Here is a 21,883-nt window from a genome sequence, read left to right on the forward strand (position 1 = left end):
TTAGGTTTATAAACTTATCCAACCCAACAGCCACTGTTCTACAGAATCACATGGCTAGTTCAGAGTTTAGTTTCTTATGCTGTTGAGCTGCTCATCACAAGCATATCTGGTTGCATCCAAGAAGCAGCACGTACACAGACATTCCTTATATACACATCTTAAACATCATACAGTACCATAAATATGGAATACAAAAAGACAAGATTAACACTTGTAAGTTGAGCAATAATGGAAAATGTTTCTGAAATATGCTAGCCAGTCTAATTACATATACCTAAACATACTCAGTACAGCGGCTTAAAAAGCACCTACTGTTAGAGAGCAGTATCTGGAGGGAGAGGATATATTTACAGACTTGGCTTTATCTTCCTACCTGCCCCTTCTCACCCACCAATGTTTATAAACATTCCCCACATGAAGATTTCTTTCTAAAGAACATACTCCTTTTAGTCCTGATTATCAGTATCCCTTCTTTATCCTGTATGTTGGGTACTTAACCACCTTCATGAGCACAGTCTTCCCCTGCAGTCAAGCTTCTACTCCTGATCTTCAGAGGCCATTTATTGCTCAGCCATATACAAATTGTCATCTCTTTTGTGATATAGAACAAGTCCAAAAATCACATATCAATAAAGTCTCAAATTCTTCAGACCCCTTTCTCCTAGGATGCTTTACAGAGCATATCAATAAAGCTATATTAGAGAGGATCAGGTGCATTTTCTTAAGAGTAAAGCTACACAAGTAGTTTACACACATAATTGCACCACCTTCCTCAATCTCCAGCAGTTTTTCTTCCAAGAACATAAAATGCTCATGTGTCTGTGCCTCTTCCAGTAGACATGAGCAAGATGTGGCACATGGTAAGGACTAATGTAATAAGAATTTTAGTCATTATTCCTTTATGCGTATTTCATTCCACTTTCAGTAATTCTGCACCTATTTTCAGAGAAGTCGAAGATATTCAAAGCCTACTGAAAAAGTAATCCATCACATTAGTGTTCCAAACAAACAGTATATTCCATTATCACCCAGACAATAATATGATGCAAATGACTATCCAGCACAAGGAAGAAAAATTTTCTGAATAATAGTTTAAGTATAAATAGAACACTTGGCTAATCCTTATTTTAGGCACAAGTAATTTAGCATATTCTAATTTCATATTCAAGATGCTTCTCTGAGGCTATGGAAAGATATTACGGATCAACTTACTACATAAAATAGGTTACAGACAGAAAAAATGGATGAAGAATAGAAATTCATGCCAAGACTACCACTAAGCAAAACCAGACTTGCTAACTGGCCTTATACATTAGCTATATGCCACGCAAAGCCCTGGAGTATGCTACACTGGGTTTTGAACTTTGTATTTTCAGAGTAATTCTCTCCAAGGCTACTTCATGTGACAGCAAACAATATTTGAAGTAACATTTTCTATACAATAAATACAAACTAGGGTTATTTATTTGCTTTCATAACAGCAATTAATTTTTCCAAAAAAAATCTAAGTTTTACCAAACCTTTTATATTAAAAAGAAAATCAACAGGCTTCCTGCATTTCTAAATTTATTACTCCTTTTACTGATGACTTGAAACACTATGCATTATTTCTGTATAAGCCACAGCACACTCCACTTTAAAACCTAATCAAACATCCTCTCCAAACACGAAGTATAACCCCTGAAAAGTTTGCAGACTCCTCCAGCCTCTGAAGTAGGGTTCTGGAATAGGTGCTGTAGACCAAACACAATATTAATATTTAGCCAGAGAGAAACAGCAGATCCAGTACCTGGGCCTTGTCTTAACCCAGGTTTTGACCCAAGTCCCTCCCACAATGGTACTCCCTTTGAAGGATCACATTCAGGTCTTGTCTAAGCACAACACTCATTTCCACACACAAGATACAAAGATCCTTCTCTGCTGTTGGATGAATTAAAACAAAAACACAGTGAACAATGAAACAATGAAAGCTATTTCCAATGTATTTCAAATTAGAAGTTATAAATAAATCAGAAAAAAAATCCCAAATGCCTAAGTAGATTACTTGTCTCCTTTAGGGTTTAGTGACCTCTGACGTGCTTCCTGATCTGCAGAGAATCAGACATGCCTGCAACTCTGAAGTCCTGGAAAATGTGCTCCAATATTTATTAGCTGCATAAAGTCAAATTCTTTCTCTATGATAATTACCTAAAACATTTGAGAAAGGAGCACTGTGATGAGGGCATATTTTTAAAACTTATGCCAGATGTCAAAGCCTTGGTAACTAATTTTAGAAAAGTAACTCCTAGTTTCCTGGTTGCAAATATGACCACAAAGAGATTAATCAGCCTAAAATGCCCGATTATTTTGTTTTTTGGGGGTTTTTTTGTTTGTTTGTTTGTTTTGGGGGTTTTTGGTGTGGGTTTTCGGTTTTTCTTAACTGTGAAGACAGTTCACAGCAACTTTGGTAACTGCATTTACCCAATACAATTACACATGGAAGCACAGGAAGCATTTACCACCTTTATTCCAAGTCCTGCTTCACACAGCAGTAAAACTGAGAACCTGGTAATATTAAATGCTTGCTATTTGCCTATTTATTCATTAGCAACAGCTAGGAGTTATCCAGAGACACTTTAAGAGGGGTTTTCACAACAGGAGGCATCTTTCCTACCCCGAGGCAGAATGACTGCCAAGAGTAGGGGAAAGCAAAGAAGGAGGCTGCTAAAGGCCAACCCTCCCTCTGGTACCAGCAGTGTCCTGCAAAGGATAAACACACCTCAATTGCATCAGGTAACCACTAAACCTACTTTTATGTTTAGAAAGAAGAACTGACCTAGAAAGGCCTACACTGTAACCTGACATGCAACTAAGAATTTGAAAGCAGGGAGAACAGAAAAATCCAGCTGCTGAAATTATTTCTTATCTCACTGGTACAGTGACCACTGGATTCTGTATGTAAAAGTTTGAGTAATTCTTTGCAGCTACCTACCTACATGCACTCCTATAATCAATATAATTATTTTGTGCTGCAAATAAGAATTCTTGCCATCTAGTGCGCTTTCACAGGATTTTGACCTCAGTCTCAAATATTTGACTAAATAGGTATAAATTTGGAAAATATTAGAAAATTTAAATAGAAATGAAAATTTAAATCAAACAGAAGCATTTGAGACTTTAACATTTAAGGCATTTTCTTCTTTTACAGGCCTCTTGGATGTTTGCCAGTGAGGCTCTAATGCCAGGGCTATAGCATCCAAAATGCTATTTTGAGCCGTTGCTGTGCTGACCATTACATTTTTCAAGCATAAGAACAGCTTCCCAAAAAATAATTATGAATAAGTATTTTTGTTCTTAATGAAACCACAAATATCTTGTTCTGCTTACACAATATCTTAATTTCTGGGTTATGCTTTGACAGGGTAGAGCAGTTGTTATACTTTTCCCTTCTTTAAAGGTACAACAACCTCTAAACATTTTTTTTTTTCCTGTAGGTCTCCACAGGATCTTGAGCCAATGAGCTCCACAGACAAAATGTTTCTTAATATTAGCCAAGGCAATTCTATCCATGGCCTCTTGTTCCCAAATTCTTTGAGGGCACATAGGCACACACAGTCTAGCTCATGATCTAAGCTAGCTCTCATTTATAATTTAAAGCACAAGAAAGTGACTATGCTATCATAGCTTTAAGGTTCTTTATGAGTCAATGTCTCAATCAGAAGTCTGATGTAGTTTTATCATTCAGCTTTAGAGATTTACTTCTTGGTTTAGGTATTATTTGGTTGTTTCATTCTGAATTCCTTCTAATCCCTGTAGATTATCTTTTTTCATTTAAGAAAAATACAACGCCACAACTCAATTTTGAGATGCTGCAGGCCTCAGCAACAGCAGCTTTTTGTTTTCAGAGAACCAAGTTAAAGTACCTTCTTAACTTACGAGATGGACATTCCGTGCTTTTTACCTGTCCACCAAAACCAAGTGACTCTTCTGGCACATTTGGCAAGATTTGAACTCTCCAACATATTAATTCACCATAGTAATAGTGGGTGAGAGTGAAAGATCCTCAGGAAGGCAAAAATGACCAGAGTACAACACTCCATTGTACTTGGAGAATATATGAGTGACATAAGAGACGAGGAAAGCCAGTGACCCTGACATTGGCTCCACTTCCTACAGACACCAAATGCTCGCAGCTAGCAAACCTAGTCTACAAGGACAACACAAAGGCATTCTGACTCAGTAAGAATGACTTTCTGCGAATACAAAGAAGGGAAAATAATAAAAATTGAGGTATTTTCACAATCTGATGAGGAATTAAGAGCACACCAACTTTACTAAAATAATTCATACCATTCTTTTCCTTACTCCTTTTATTGCTTCTACTCTTCAGACTCATCAACGGAAGCCTTTCTTTCCTGAACCCAACTCATCAGGAGTCCTCAAGCAAAGAAACGCTTTTTACTGAACCAAACTGGACAAATGGAAAAGGCACAGGACCCAAAGCTGAAGCAAAAGAACTCGAAGACATCATTCCAGGCTTAGAAAAAGGATTCATTAGTTCATGCAGCATAACCTAGCTTGGCAAGTGCTGTATTTTGCCAGCATTATCAGGAAAGAAACAGAACAAAGTTCTGAAGCCTGTCCTTCAGCATATAAGCTGAGCAATATAATGAAGCGAAAAGACAAACAGTTCACACTAAGCAAAGAAAATACACTACAAAATCTTTAAATGCAATTTGTACACATATAAAACATGCTAACCTAGGAAACCTACAATTAACATCAAACAATTCCTTATATTGCTTATAAATCTGCATGGTCTTGGCCAAGCATTGATTAAAACAGTTTCAAGGACATATGGCACTCCCACAACATTCAGTCATACTAGCCAGACTCCACAAAACCCACTCCAGCTGGCCAAATGCTCCTCCACTAGTCCCTTCTCCCTATGGCAGTGGGCCTCCAGCGATGAACCATTAAGAGAGTAATTCTTCCACCCTCTCCCAAGAAATTATACTGAAGGTATAATAGGAGAGACATACACTTCTAGACGCCTTTTTTCTAAGTAAAGGTTCAAAAGGTTCTAGAAGGTAAAAGTTTGGAATCCGTACAGCAAAGTGCTCCAAAAGGCAACCCTCAATCCAGAATTTCCAAGTTCTTCACCTCATAGGGCTCTTACTGAGACTTCTCTTCAGCATCTCTTTTCTCTAAAACTGTTATCATCAGTTACTTAGATGAATTAACTTGATCATCCTTCAAGAAAATAAATCTGCCAAGTCAACAGCAGCCACACTGACATTTCAGGTGTTCATTGCCAGGTTTCAAAGACCCCTTCTATTCAGTTTTAATTTTCAAAACAGCCAGAAGCAAAGAGTTCTAATTTTCATGTTTCCCATCTGTGCAATCTTCGTAAAATCCACCACATCAATACTTAGAGAAAAAATTGCTTATTTCACCAGAAAAAAATTGCACATATCTTCAAACACAGTATTTCAAACCATTTCTTACCAGTTTGAGATTAAAAACCACCCTCGTTTACCACTTAAGAACAATCTCCCAGGAACTAGTCGCATTCACTGACAGACACTATAATTAAATAGTATTCAGACATGGCTGGATCTTCTTTTGTGAAGAAAAAAGCCTATTTTTCCCAGCAATTATTTTTGGTACATTTTTCTTGTGGTCACATTAGGAAGATGAGACTACCAATGATAGTTACTTCTTTTAACTCTTATTTCTGAAACAAAATGCAAATCTTTCCAGCAATCGCATGATTTCTGAAATGGCTTAATTTCTAAATTTTGCCTCTTCATCAGAAGCAGACAACATGAATCAGTGATTAAAACCATGCAACAAATGAGAAAAAAATTTTTTTAGACAACGGTTACCCATACCTTTAACAATTCTGTAATGGAACAAACCATTTTAATAACATAATTTTAAATGCATACTTTGGGTAAGAGTATATAATTTAGGATATAATATGCTACAGAAAATATTTGGTTTATTTAATATGACTTTTCATATTAAAATTAAAATTTTTTTTAAATGTTATCCAAGAAAATTGAAGTTTTTAGTAGAAAATGCATTAAGAACTTCTAGCATATAATTTACAGAAACTCTACATATACATATTACAATCTGCTACAGACAACCAAAACTTATACTTGACCACTTGTGAGCACAGACCTCACACTCACAAGCTGCCTAGGCCAAGTTGTGCACAGCTACATGGCAACATCATTTGATGAATACAATATGTATGACTCTAGTGATCACAGCAACAAAAGCATGAGAAGATTTGTCTGCATTCACAAAGGCTACAGACCTAATCCAGAGCAACCTGACAGCAACCTCAAGAATGTATTTTTAAAGAGTACCTGTAAATCCGCAAAATCATAGGATTTTAAAGCCAAACTAGAAGGATGGATGTCTGGGATTTAGGTAATAGCATGATTCTTATAGTGATCTCACTTATCTTTTGGCTAACATATTATGTAAACTTCATTATTTAACAAAAAAAAAATTCCAGGGCTTGGGTGCTTTTTTGGTTCTTTATTGTTGTTCTTGGAATATAAAAAAAATTAGAACATTTTAGATCGTTATAAAATGTACATGTTTCTGAAACATGAAGAACAGTTCAGTCTATCATGTTCAGAGGTTGGAACAGGAAGAAACTTTATAAAATAAAATTAAAAAAAAAAAATGAACAGCTTTCCTTAAACATCTCCCCAGATAAAAAGTATTAAGACAGAGGACTACACTGCTTGCTTAAATAATTAAATATCTAAGTATCAAGACAAGCCTCAATTTGAAAATATGCAGGAACACTTCATACACTTTCATTGTCCTTTGTAAAATTCTTTGGAGAACTTTTTCAGAGAAGTATTTTTATTCAGTAACTTCACAGGAATTAAAAAAAAAATCTGTCCTAAATATGTTACAAATTTGGACAGTAAACATACACAATAAAGATTCTACATTGGATTCTGATGGTCAGAAAAATGCAGAAGGTGAAGATAGCTACACCTGTCTGCTATAACATGCTAGTATTTCTTTTTCCCCTTCCACAGATTACAGTGCTCTAGAAGCTGAAGGTATCTTGATGCAAATCATTATCTTCCATTTACACGTTAAATTCCAGTGAAATAACAAGACTGCTCAGTTTCTTCCCCAACTCCAACACTAAGCAGCACTACAGATCTATGCACCCCAAGGGCAGTCAGTGAGAGTCAGCCTCCTGAAGAGGCTGACCTGCACCTTGATGGCCAAATGGCAGCTCCAACACTTGGCAGTGCAGTGCTCTTCCAAAGCACTTCATTATTAGCAGGGTACAACTCCCGAAGAACACTAAGATTACTAATCCTGCTTTGCTGCTCCTGTTTTTCCATAAACCACTAAAAACATGTAGGATTTTGCCCACTTAAAAGCACCACTGCCTTAAAATCACTTCAAAGTTGTATCAGACACCAAATCCTTCAACATTCTTTTCTACTCTTTGTTATAAAGCAGCCAGCAAAGCAAGGCACCAACACACAGCAAGGCCTTTTAGCTACTATCCCATAAATAGGAAAAGGCTGTATTGCCAACAACTGCATGGCACACTGCATGCCTGACATGTATTTCAAAAATTAAAATCCCTTTTCCCACCAGAAATAAAGAAAACCAAAACCAGCATCATGAACATTTCTTTCACACCTTCTACCCTCCCTCCTCTCTCTCCAATCAAACAGAGGCTCAGGAACTCCTCTTTTTCACAAGCAATTACAGAATTGGAAGGAATCTCATACACTTGGAAAGAAAAAAAAATAACATAGAGGTACATGGACATCCTACACCAATCCCTGAACATTTATGAGCAATTCGACATTTCACCCAATTTGGGATATTAGGCCTACTAAAGAAACACTTGGCAATGCAATATGCTGATCCATTCTTAACATAATAACCTCATTCAGCAGATTAAAGAGGTACATTTATACCTTGCATTCATTTGGGTGCTACAGTAAATTATTTAACAAGTACTTAAGTACGTAGTCATTAATTCATGGTTGTTTTTATTTTCACTTGGTCTTATTTTGTAAGACTGCAAGAAATGAGACTGTAAAAGAAGCAATAGCTCATTCTTTCACCAGTAGATTTGTTTCAGGTTGGTTTATTTGAAAAAAGCTTTATAAATGCTCATATGTGTACATATAGGTAAGTGACATTAAGAATTTCAGACTGAAGGATTTCAAAAGTAAATTAATCAAGATGTTCAAGAGACATTTCAAATTAGGGTCAGGTCAAGATTCTTCAATGAACAGCTTAGAACATAAACCATAATGCTAAATATAAACAAATTATTACTATAAAATCCTTCATTGACAGATTTCAGAGATGCTTATAGTCTAAGAATCCTCTACTGAAAGAGACATCAAGGGAGAATGACAAATTAATACTATTCACAAGTTGACACACACAGAGTAATCATGAAACATCCTAAGTTGTTCTCCTTCCCCTTACATTCCTTTCTATAGGGCAGGCATTACAGCATGAACCCTCACAAAATCCTAAAGGGAAAGAAAAGCATTCCATTTCTGTCAGGCTCAATATGGAACTATAAATTAAAATGCTGTTTATAGTCCACAGACAGACTTCCTCAGAAAAATATGGAATCTTTCATATGGTACAAAAACATATTATATTTCAACACATATACATCCAGTAAAATTATGAAGCTTAAAATAATCTTCGAGGAAATCTACAGAAGACTTTTTTTTCCCTTTGCTTATCCCAGATCAATGGCAATATATGCCAAACAAGTCACTCATTATTCAGATTCTGTCTGAGAAATTTTTGCTTGCTTTTCTTTAAGAAGAGCAGTATTTCAAAACTGCAGTCGAAATAGACATCAAAGCAATCACACATGAATTACTGGGTTAATTTTTAATCACCATCTTCCTTAATAGCTATAAGAGCACTAAATATATAGAAACAAATTTAGTATGATTACATTCTGACTTTTTGTATTTCTACAGTTTCTTATATACAAGTCAACTGCCAGTCATCATCTCTGTCATCTATCCATGACTGTGATGAAATTGGGTGACATGAAGGTCAGAGGAAGCTTAAGACGCATTTAAGTTTTCTCTCATCTTGACAGGGATCGCATTCCTCTACATTGCACAGACTTCAGTTATTGGAGAAACATTAAGAGCTATTTCTATAACTTTTATTTGTTTACAAGGATTTAAATGAAAACACCATTTACAAACCAGCATAAGCAACACTTAATGGATACCAAATTCAGAATTTAACACTGTGCAACTGAAAGGACTACTGACTAGATATGTAAGAACCAAAGACAATTAACACTCAGTTATCCATAACACAAGACAATGGATTACAAATAAAAGACTAACAATATCTGCAAAAAAGATGGTGCAATGTACATTTAATCCACACCTTGGGGACTCTTACAGGGGGAATGAACCATGTTTGACACTGAGGATACAGTAATAGCACTGCATGCTGAAATTACATTAACTCACCATTAAGAGCTACACTGCAGTACTGAAGTAAAAAAGAACCCTATTATTAAATGCATTAAGATGCTAAAATTATTGTTGAATGTGTATCCACATTTTCAGCAGCTTTCAGTACCATCCTTAGTACTCAGCACAGTACTTGGACACTGTTGCTTAAACAGTTTTGAACAGAGACATTCAAAACTCAGTAACACCAAGAAATCAGAGGCCTGAAAACTTCCTGCCAATATCCATATTAATTAAAACAACCAAACACATACAAACAAGAAATGAAACAAAAGCAAAAATAAAACAAGACCAAAAAAAAAGGAAAAAAGAAAAGACAAGACACACAAACAAGAAGGCTAGAAAAACACTTTAATCACACAGAAGCTCAAACAATATGCCTGGCCAAGTCATTCAACAAACTTAAGCAGAACATTATAAAACACTTTACAACCAACTTTCAGGTGCTATCAAATCTACACCTTACTAGAAGGACTGCCCGTCTTTTTTAACAGACTGCCACCTAGTAGCAAGTTCATCTCTAAAGCCAAACTTAGAGAAGATCCTTGGCTGCCTGTTTTAGCAATTTATAAAATGGTAATCTCCGCTACACTCAAAAAAATTGATTCAGAAGTATGGAAACAGATGAACAAGATACCCCTTAAATTTAATTAAAACAACTACAAAGTCATTTTCTGAGAATTTCCTCGAGGAAAAGAAAAAGCATCAGTGGTAGGTGCATTTGTCACTCTTTGAGGACTACAGTAAACTCCTAAACTGTGTTAAATTTCCCAGCCATAATGATAAACAAAATCCTCAACTACTTTACTTCTTACTCTGTTCTTTTAGTGTATTTTCAAAATTCTACACCCATGTCAGACTGTACAATATCTACAAGTCCCAGCAAGGAAGGCTACTTAAAAAGAATAGTTTCCTTTGGTAGCCATACTCTGTTGAAAGCTAATCCTGCACTGCAAGAAGAAACAGAAATTGGAATAAGAACTTCAAGCCTGAATGCCTACGATTCTTAAATTTACATCTTGATTGTCAAAGGTCATCAATATAGGAAGCCTCCCCAACAACTCAAAACAGGGTAATAAACTATTAAACATGAGGGACAAACATCTAACAAAACACAGTGGTGAAGAGAAGAAAAAAACTCAGGAGTCATTTTTGGTACACAATAATACCATAATAATTTAAAGGAAGCATAATCAAAGTAACTGTTTGCTCAAAGAAAACAGTGAAAAACTTTACTGTGACTCTTCTGTTTTACCAAAACACGTTAAAGATCTTAGTTTTGCAAGTATAAAAAAATCTCATAAAATTGAGCAAGTTCCCATTATTAAAGCATAATGATGTATTTGAACATGATGAATATCATTCTTCATCTCTGCACAGCACCAAAATCAGAAGCCCTCATTTAGTAGGTACCAGCAAGTTACTTAGTCCATAAGATAACCAACAATAATAGAACACCTAAAGTACCAAAGGCTGTACCACTTGCATGTATGGCATCTTTACAATCCCTGCCTGCCAAACATTTATAATCTTTAAATATCTCTCTCAGGAAAGTCAATTCAGCTTCAGTGGAAGATGGAGATTTTTGCATATAGCTGCAACCACAAACCAAATCCTGCTTCCAACACTGACAATGCACAATAGGTGTTTGGAGGCTTGCACAAAATGAGCTGATAAGGATTTCTACACCACTGACTGTAGCACAATTACTATCTTTGTAAGCAAATTCCAAAGGCAGAAAAAGAGTTTAAGTTTTCCCAGACAGTAAAGCCAGAAGGATGATCAGGTGCTCCAATTTGATACCGTAATTATGCTGCACCTCCATCATGCAATTCCCAAGTCTAAATGCTTTAGAACAGGCTAAAATAAAGTGCTGTAGCTCCACTCACTCAGGAACTCTCCATTTTCGCTTTAGGCTATGGTTTCCTGTACAACCATGCTGAGAATAAACTAGTTTCTTATTTACAGTGATCATTACCATGAAATAATTTACTTAATAATCTTACCCTTAGTCCATCTTAATAGCACTGCTTTTGGTGGCGTAAATGCAGTAAATGAAAGGTACAAGCCCACTTTAAGAAGTGTTCGGTCATTTGTTGAAGTATAATATGTATTACACACAGTACATTTTAGTCTCATAAATTAATCAAAAGAATAGAAAAAGAACCAGTGCATTAAATCAATGAGAACAAAGACACACTATTCTTTTCTAGTCATTTTTATGTTTCACCTACATTACACTGCAAACCCAGATCACAAATTATTCCCAGAAAGGTCATACCAAGAATCACTTGATATAATTGCACTGATATTCAGGCATGTGCAGTTTCTTGTTTAAAAAACCATACTAGCAATACTGCTGTTTATGATTTGATGTACTTCCTAAACTGTTAAGAGACAGGTCTGAAAAGGCTTATTTACTTTATTACCATCTGTAAGATGAACAGGTTGTAGGGGGTCTTTTTGTAGCATAGGAATGCTAGCCATACACCTTTTTATTTACACCTAAGCTAAATACATTAACATACTGGGGGTTGCTAAGGTTAGGGTTTTTTGAAGGGGATTGGTGGTGTTTGCTTCTCAATTATTTTCCCCTCCCACTCTGCTAACTTTGCTAGCTTACAATTGACTGGTATCTGCTCACCATTATCTAGATCACAGTAAGTTGTAAAGGCTGAAACACTTCACTACCAATTCATTTGTCAGTGGGTTTAATTATAATTTTCAGATTAGTCTGTAAAGAATGCAAATCCTGAGACAGTAAAAAAGATTGTTTTTCAGCATTAAATACTTTAAAATCTTGCTTGTTCATGTTCTCCTACACATACATAGATGGTTTCATAATTATGCACTGCTCCAAAGAGCAACCAAAACTGCAGTGCTAAGGAATGGTTTCCAGAAATCACTAGAAGAGACTAATTTTTCAGCATATGCCTTAACTACTAAGTGCTAAATTACTGCTTTTACAACCTCCTGCTATCTGTTGGCTCTTCCTGTCTTGAAAGACAATGTAATACCAAGCACTGTAACAGTCCTTAATTCAAAGGGCATGCATGTATCATGGCATGCAAAAAAATGCATCTATAAAAGATGCCAGGAAAAGCTCTATCAAAACAGGTGTTGCCACATACAGCTGGTCAGCAGACATACAAGGTGCAGACCCTAAATTCCTCTTGATCTTTACTTAGAGCAGAACTAACAAAGTCAATTCCACCAACAATAGGTCTTTTACTCCATCAAGACTAAGTGAGAAACCGGACTTCTCATCATGACACAACAGCAAGCACGTTTTCTTCATCAAAGTTCTCTCTTTCTACTCACTTGACTTGATACTAGTGAGGTTAATAGTTTTTTCAAGTTCCACAAAAAGCTCAATTGAATATATAAACAGATATTTCTAACAGTTCATCTCCTAGAACTCAAATCAGAGTTTTCAAAATGGTGGCAAGACTAGGAAGCAAGTTTAAAATCTGCAAGACAGAAATTAACAACAGTGCCCCTACGATGCAGCTAAAAAAAAAAAAAAATCCACTATAAATCTATGTTAATCCACCAGAAATCCTTTGTTGTAAAGTATCTATTCCCTTTCTCACCAAATACAGAGCAGCAAAAACTTCCAGCAAACAAAGAAGCCCATATGAGCTCTAAAACCACTTACACAATCGAAATAAGTATGCAAAATAGCTACTGCACCAAAAATATAATTGAAGCTTCCAGTTCTACCTTACTTATTTCATTCACTACTGCTAACTAAAATCTTCAAAAAGTATTGAATTACATCTGTAAAAATCTCACTTGTACCTGGTCAAGCTTTCCACTACACAGCTGCATATATGACGAACATTAATCCTGATTGTACTTCACTTCCTGACTGTACTTCACTTTACAATCTAGTACTAGTTACTACTGCTAGAGATTTCTCAAAAGTTGCTCACGTCTTGATTCTCATGTTCAGCTTTAATGTTCCAGCCCCTCTACAAACTTAGAAACAAGCCAAAACACATATCCTACACAAAAAATATTTCCCAAGGGATCTTCCAATAAAAATTTCTCTTAAAAAATAATGAGATTGTCAGATAATAAAACGTATTTTAAATCTTTATGCCTGTTTTGTGTTTGCCATCATCTTTTCCTTCTTTCTCTTCAGCTTCATTGGATGACATACACAAACAGGTGAACAGAACTTGCACCAGCCTCAAGAATGCAAACAATTCTACAGGAAACATGGTCAAGGTCAGGGAGGCAGTTACTAGTTCTCTTATCCTTCATTCACAAAATCCGCTTTTGAGTAATGGCAAACAACGTTTCAGATTAAGTTATTTTTAAATTCACATAGCAGCTTTCATAGATGCTGTAAAATACATTAACTTTTGAAGTCTTCACTTTCTAGATAATTTAAAAATAACGTAAGTCCATAGAAAATCTTACTGCAAGCACGTACAGCAAAACATTGTCTACAAGGATGTAAAACTGATTTTGCAACACTAAGTATAAATACACAAAAAGATTCACTGTGATATAAACATGCATTCTTCTAAGCCTAAATATCAAACACAAAAAAATAAAAGCAATCCTGCTCTACAGTTCTAAGGATGAAATACTAAACTCAAAAGACCACGCCTTAAATTAGCAAGATTTAGTAATTATAGTGAATAAATCAAGGTAACCACTCCAAATCCAAGAAACTAATTATGAACTATGCACTGAGTCCATATCACAGCTCAAGCTAAGGAGAAGGGAAAAAAAACCTATTTAACAACCAAAAAACTAGCCTGCATTTTTGTAGACCAAAAAATTAAGAGATGATCAATCTACCAACACACAAATATCTATGGCATACCCAACAGGCTTAAGAAAGGCTAGTCAGAAGAACTATGGGTTTGGTGATTTTGTTGGGGTGTGGGGTTTTTTGTTTGGCAGTTCGATTTTTTTTTAATATAGAAAGTACAGGGAGTATTATTTGTATCCTCTATTTATTATCATCTGCAAATTAATTTTCCATATGGCATTCTGCCAAGCAGCTCATTTTTAATATCTAATCTTCACTATGACTTGAAATAAAAGTCATTCATACTGGGGAAATAAAGGTTATGGTTCTCACTGCTGATGCACTCCACACTGTCTATATTTAAAAGGCCATACCCTGATAACAGGCATAGAAAGAGCTGCAAATGGCGTTCTAAAAACTGAACAGACTTAAAGATACTGGCACAGCTTTAAACGCAGTTATATACAGCTTTAAGGAAAGCTGGGAGTTAATCTATACAAGGTATTACATGGGTCAGATGTTTTTTCAAAGGCACGCTAAATGGAATTTTACAGCTTCTTCACTGGCCCAATTATGTCACCACTCACTTCTTTTCTCCTACCTTTTCCTTTGCCAGGTTTAGAATAATTTGGGATGTATTGACAGAAATCTTCAGTGATATATATGTGCAGATAAGACCAAGAGAAATAAGTATTTAATATTTACAATACACCTGCTTCTGAAATGGTTATGTCCTTCTACAATATACAACCCCTTTGCCTCCTGTAAAAGAGGGGATAATCTAACAAAACCAGCAAAAAAACAAACTAGAGAGATCCCAAGGTCAGAAAAGTGCAAAGCCAAGCAGAGTAACAACCTATCTTGCACTGCCCCAAGTGAGTAACAAACTCTCAGCTCCAGTCCAAAATTCCAGTGAAGATGACAACAGAAGTACCCTGTCCTGAGATCCCCAGGAAGCAGAAACAGAAGCAATCTCACTAGGTTTTTAACATCACATACAGATATACAAGGAGACATACTGATCTAAATGGTCTGATTGTACACAAAAGTGACCTGGCCGCTACTACCATGCAAAAAAAAACCAGATTATTTTTGGTCTCCATTTAATAGAGTCATATCCTGCTTTGTGTAAAGAATATAAATGGTTTTCCAACTGCAGCTAAACAAAAGTTTAGCCTACCTGGAGATGACAGATTGAACAAAGACGCAACGTGCATGGCAGAAGAAAGGATATGATCTTTGGCTAGCCAAACAACAGAGGAAGAAGGTATTTCTGGCTATTGTTACCCTGAGGGATTTAAACATTCTGGAAAAACTACCAATCATGTTGAACTGTTAACATATGCTCTTAAAATCAGGGTACAGACATATTCTAGATGTCATTTTCCAAAACCCTATCATTAAGCTTATGATTTCTCTACTTGGCTAGGATCCCCTGAAAGCTTAGGGGGATTTTTTGGTTAATAAAAGAAAACAAAACCCAAAAACAACAACCACACAACAGCAAAAGAAAACAACAACACCAAACACCAGTGGGACTCAAAAAGAGAAGCATTAGTGTCTTGGTTTACAAAATTCAAATGAAAGAAAACCAAAAAATATTTCTGAAAAACTGCTAACAGCATAATGGTGACACTGTTGGCTTTAACACCTCAATCTGTCTTCTATAACCTCCATGTACTTATTGACTAAAAAAACATAATCAGAATGCAACAGTGTTGGAACTTGTCTTCTAGCACTCCTGGAAGACAAGCTGCTACTCATTACAGTTCTCTGGCATCTTAGAAAGATGTGATGAAAGCCACAGTGGCAGTCAACACCTTATGATCAACATAACCAGAGACTGCTGATAGAGTTAGGATTTTCAATATTAAGAAAAGAATCCAGCCTCTCCCAGCAACCTATTTTATTAAAAAAAAAAAATTAATAAAGTCTAGCTACTGGTATTACTCCTGATTTAAATTATGGCACCAAGAAGGTATTTTAAAAGTGCTTCATCTCCCATTGCTACAGCATTTTTCCCACCTTGTGTTCAGTACCTTATTTTGTCTCCTCACCCTAGTCTCAGTTTTTCTAGTGTTTTCTATCCTGCTCCACATTCCCAAGGAGGGTTATTTATCTTAAAAGTTATTTCTCCATTAATGTAGCTTCTTAGGAAGTAGCACCAGTTTTACAGGGCAATCACAAACCCATATCAGAAGAGGTCCTCAACCCATTGAGGACTTTCCAGACTTTAAAATTGATGTTCCAATCAATTCAGCCTGCACACACAATGGTCTCAACTTCTCTGCAAACACTGTCAAAGAAATGAGAATATTAACGTGCAGGTACTGTTAAGACTAAGCAGTGGTCACTTACTTGAAAAGGTGAAGGTGAGAGAATACATGTAGTTTGAACTGGTGAAAATGGAGGGGAAAATAGCAGTTTTCTTACTCCAACTGCACAGAATTGGTACATCACATGTAAAGGTTTGGCAGGCCTGAGCAGATCTTGCCGCACATTAACACTTTGAAGCGACACCATCAAGACGAAAAATACCCCAGGTTCAATTCAAAGAGCCACAACAATGTTGCTGAACATCTCTTATCCCACCATACTCATTTGCCTACAGCATCTTTTGGCTATCAAAGAGGTTTTGAATATACCAAAGAATCGCAACTGGTTCAACCTTAGTAAAGTCAATACTTTAAAAAGAGAAGCTAAGCCAGGATGAAGTCTAGGCTTGTGAAAAAAAAATACCTAAGAATAAATATTAATTATTTTCATATAATAAATAACCTAAACTGCCATCACCACTAGTATACTCTACAGTATTCTTGTCTTCCTCAGCACTGTGGGAATATACACACTGAACAGACTGCTAAGCGCAATTTACCCACACAGTAGTTTCAAAGCATAATCAATACAACCCACCCCCTCAAGTGGAAAACAAGTTCTTTAATACAACATCTGCATGCGCTGAGACCTGAGAAATAGTATTTTAATTAGACAGAAACATCACACTGCTTCATTTCAGAGAATGGCTGTAACAAGACCTGCAAGTTAGTGCAAATCAAACTAACAGAGTGTCCATCTTTTAATAAAGTTACAGGCAGTCTTACCTCTCATCCTCACCATCTACAAGAGGCGTTGTCAACGGCAGCACCTTCAGCGGGAAGAGGGACGCCGAGGATGGCATGTTGCTGCTACCGCCATCTGAAGCGGCCGATGCTCCACCACCACTCTCAACACTGGCAGCTTGAGGTAAACCCGCCAAGGAAGGCTCTGTAGGGCGTCTGCCGTCTTCGATTTGGCTTACAATGGACTGAGCTAGTGATTGTGCAGGGAACTGGGTAGAGCTTAATGGCATCTGCTGTGGCACACTCTGTGCCACTGGCATACCTATACTTGTTGATATCAAGGGAGGCTGGCTAACACTTTGAGCCAAATTGCCATTCTGCACAGCCGAAGCCTGTGCTATATTCTGTGGCTGTCCCAAACCTACAGAAGCAGAAGGTATGCCAGGAGGCACAGCTGAACCAGCTTGACTTGGTGCAGGAACAGCACTAGCAGAGGGTATTGGGCTTACTGCAGGCAGCTGCTGGCCAGTCATCCCTTGGACTACAGATTCCACTCCTTGTGCCTGCGGCTGTACAGGCAACAAGGTGTTTTGCTGAGCAATGACCATTTGTTGAGGAAGGCCTGTAGTGCTAGCCTGTAATCCTTGCTGCATTATTCCTGTCTGCACAGGCTGCACTACTTGGGAAGATGGAGGAGCAGCCGTTGATGGCATAACTGGAGGTGGAATTTGGTTTGTAGCAGATGGTGGTTGCACCACAGCAGCTACACTTCCTTGCTGCCCAACATTTAGCATTTGACCACCGGCAGCTACACCTGGTATTGCTGCGGGAGCATGTGCAACAGGCTGAGCTGGGGCAGCAGCTGGATGTGCTTGAACTGAAGGCTGCATGCCCTGTGCCTGGGCAACAGGAACCGGTTGCCCAGCTCCTACTCCTGCAGAACTTGGCTGCATGGCAGGGGCTGGAGTCTGAAGGATCTGCTGATGTTGGATGTAGTCTGGCATAGCCCCTGTGACAGAGTTTTGGTTCACCGGCTTAACGTGACCCGCGGCCATCTGCGCAGGAACTGGCTGCTGTTGCTGCTGCTGCTGTCCGTACTGCAACTGCTGCTGCACCACTGGCAAAGTCTGCACAGGCTGCGCCGGCTGCGAATATGGCAGCTGCTGTTGAGCCATACTCTGAAGGGCAGGTTGCTGGTGGCCCAGAGATGGGGATACACCTAGTATATTAACTGGGGCTGGCTGAACCCCAGGAACAGTGGTTAGACTGGCCTGTGCAGGAGGCTGGACCCCTGGCTTCTGCTGTGGATAGTTTACTTCTTGAGAATGCAGCTGGACTTGTGCAAGCTGTGATTGAGAAACACTCTGTGGTATACTAGATGCTGGAATTGCTGGAGGAGCAGCACTGCTAAAATCCATCTGCTGCGGACCCACACCTTGAAATGCTTGCTGCTGTACCACAGTAGGTGCTCCCATTTCTCCACTTCCCACACTTTCTGTATAGTGACTCAGTGTGCTTACATTGCTGCTAACAGAACTCCCACTGGTGCTCTCCCTTTCAGAAGTCACTTCAAGCGGGTTTTGTTTTATCGTCTCTACTGCTTTGTTTACTGCTACTCCCTCCGAAACTGCAACAGTGTTTTCTTTATCATAGAATTCAGTGCATGTCCATCTACCTTTTTTGAAAGGTTCAGAACTAGAATCTAATTTTACAACCCTAAACCTCGACGTGCCAGATGCAGGCTGCTGCTGGCTTGATCCCACTGCCACTCCTGCAGTTGGATTAGTAGCATTGTTAATGACACTAGAGGAAGCACTCGTACCATTGCCAACACCACTCAAGATATTCACATTAGCATTGCTGCTAGTTCCAGACAAAGCATTTACATTACCAGTACTCATGATGTTGCTTAAATTTATAGTACCAAGCACATTGGTTGCCACATTAGAACTACCACCACCAATATTACTTAAGGTACTAGTTCCAGGAGCAGGACTTATACCTAAATTGCCAGGACTACTTGTAGTGCGGATATTAGACACAGCAGATGCCGGGGAACCAGTGGATGATGCAGCAGAAACTGGTGCAGTTGATATAACATTGTCAGAGCTTCCAGTTGTTGATAGTTTCCTAAACGATGGACTGGGTGGCGGTCCTCCAGAAATTGGGGCACTACCCACCCCAGGATGTGATGGATGATGGTGTCCATGATGGTGGTGGTGAAGATGGTGGTGATGATGAACATGATGGGGATGAACACTTCCATTGATCACAACACTCTGCTGTGGGTGATGAGGCAGAGGAGCATGCTGCTGAGGAAGATGAGGCTGGTTTGGAGAAACAGCCCCAGGAGTCTCTGCCTCTTGGAAGTTATTTAGAGTCTCTTCAGAAGAACTCCTCTCAGGTTCTCCCATGTCAGTGGCTCTGGATAAAGACACATCCAAGATTTCAGAAGATGACAGGTCTTCAGTGTGAGACTCATCCAGGTCGTCGTAACTTTCTGTATCCTCGGCTATGCTGTTATTAGAGCTCATACTAGCTGATATTTGAGCAGGGGTCACACTGGTAATTTGAAAGCCACTTTTCTTTTTCATTTGAGCTCCAGTCTGTGCAAGGGGCTGTGGCTGGAGCTGAGACTGCGAGAGGAGGTTCAGGCTTTGTGGATGAGGGGGTGTCGGCTGTGGACCCGCTGTTGAAGCTGCTGCAGGAGATGGAGGCGGCGGCTGGACCAGCAAAGGCGGCTGATAATCCTCGGCAGAGAGGGCAGCGCTCCCAACGCCGGTACCTGGTGCAGTGGGAGCAGTAACGCAGCCGCTGCCGCTGCTACTGCTGCTGCCCCTTCTAGGAAACATCGCCGGGTGCGCCATCTTCCTAGCACTAATGTCTGCGGCTGAGTCAGGCTGGTGCATTGTATCGAGTGTATTTTAAGAGTGCAATCCCCCGGTATGGAAAGAGACAGACAGACACACATACACACACACACGGTTAGCTGTGTGCTCAGGGCAGGGCAGACACCACCACGCACAGCCCTCCCGACTCCCGCAGCGCACGGGCTGAGGCGGCTCGGCACCGCCGCTCACCACCACCCCTCTCCCCTCCCCCTCCCCTCCGAGACAGGGAGGGGGCGAGCACCGGTCCTCCGCCGCCTCTGAATGTGACACTTTCAATCCTCCGCCATTCACTTTCTTTCTCCCTACCACCCTCCCTCCCGCCAGCCTACCACCACCTCCCTGCTCGGCCGCCCCCCCCGTCCCCAGCCCCCCGACTGCGCCTCACCCGGGAGGGCAGCCAGCCGGCCGGCCCGGGGGCGAGCCCCTTCCTCCTCCCCGCGGAGGCTCCGCCGGGCGCCGCGGCTCGCCGGCAGCCAGCAGCACCGCCCTCCCTCCCTCCCTCCCTGCCCGCCTCGGCGGGGCGAGGGTAGCCGGCGGGCCCGCAGGGCAGCCCGGCGAGGCGGCCGGCGCCCCTCGCCATCACCGCTCTTAGTAGGAGGAGGAGGAGGAAGGCGCGGATACGTACAGGACTGGCGCACAGCAGGGCGGCAGCGGCAGGCTGAGCCGGGCAGGGACATCCCCGTCAGTGGCAGCCATGGAGCTGAATCATTTTGGGTATTAGAGAGACGGAATAAGGACGGAAGAAAAGCAGCAGCAGCAACCCGACAAAAGAGTCCATGAAAAGGAGAGAGGGAGGGAGGGAGGAAGGGGGAGCCAGCCAGGCAGCCTCTCTCTCCTCCCTGTGTCTGGCTGTCTCTGGAGGAGGCTCCGCTCTGCACGCTCTTCCTTCCCCCTCCGCCGCCTCCTCCCCCTTTATAACAGGCGGCACCCGCTCGTCCTCCGCAGAACCGCGCCTGGAATCCGTCCTCCTCCTCCCGCGTGTGCGTCCGCCCCGTCCTTTCTTCCCTCAGGGTCTACTCCCGGCTTCCCCGCCGCCGCGGGTCTCTCCCTCCCCGTGCCTGCCCCGTCTCCTCACGGAGCGCTGGAGGAGGCGCCGCGGGGGGGAGGAGGGGAGAGCTCGCCAAAGGGGAGGGCGGGCGAGAGACAACGTAAGATGGCGGCGGCCGCCGCGCACGCGCGCCCCGCCGGCAGACATAAAGCCCGTCTGGCCGGGGCCGGCGGAAATAGGGCTCGGCTCGCGTGGCGGAAATGGCCGAGCGGCGCCGAGCCCGCGGCGGGCGGGGGTGTCCCGGCTGAGGAGGGGGCGAGGCCGCGGCCATGGCGGGCGGCAGCCCGTCCCCGTCCCCCTCCCCGGCCGCGTCGTGTACCCGCCAGGTGCCCCCTCTCTGCCCGCAGCATGACTGTGCCTCACATGACCTGGCGCCGCCTCCCTCCCCCCTCCTCAGCTCCGCTGCAGATTTATTCAAGTTATTCATCACCTTCTCTCCTTCCTCCCCTCCCTCGGTCCAGAATATTCCTGCCCGCTCCTTCCGCCGCGCGTGGGGAGGAGAGCGGAGTGTGCGCGCATCCCCCTCGCTCGGGGCCGCTTTCCCTTTGTGCCCGGGGCGGGCGGCTCGCCCCGCTGCCCCGCTCCAGCCCAGCCCCGGCGGG

At 40.6% G+C, this 21,883-nt stretch overlaps 1 protein-coding gene across 5 annotated transcripts in view; it reads right to left on the reverse strand.

Moving 5' to 3' along the window:
- Positions 1-21,595, reverse strand: part of TSC22D1 (TSC22 domain family member 1) — a 92,822-nt gene extending 71,227 nt beyond the window's left edge. For 2 of the 5 annotated variants that reach the window (XR_012055824.1, XM_072928892.1), the window contains exons 1-2: positions 20,859-21,593; positions 17,385-20,242 (exon numbers count right to left, since the gene is read on the reverse strand). Coding sequence is in view for 3 of the 5 variants with exons in the window: in XM_072928892.1 (XP_072784993.1) it covers positions 17,385-20,209 (2,825 nt within the window). In the remaining 2 variants the exon portion in view is untranslated. Of the gene's footprint in view, positions 1-17,384; positions 20,252-20,858 lie in introns of those variants that run through there. The other 3 variants (XR_012055823.1, XM_072928889.1, XM_030272265.4) reach the window with 3 other exon arrangements.
- Positions 21,596-21,883: the final 288 nt, after the last annotated feature.

The sequence above is a fragment of the Taeniopygia guttata genome, chromosome 1 (assembly GCF_048771995.1).
Source record: "Taeniopygia guttata chromosome 1, bTaeGut7.mat, whole genome shotgun sequence".
NCBI classification, from domain to species: Eukaryota; Metazoa; Chordata; class Aves; order Passeriformes; family Estrildidae; genus Taeniopygia; species Taeniopygia guttata.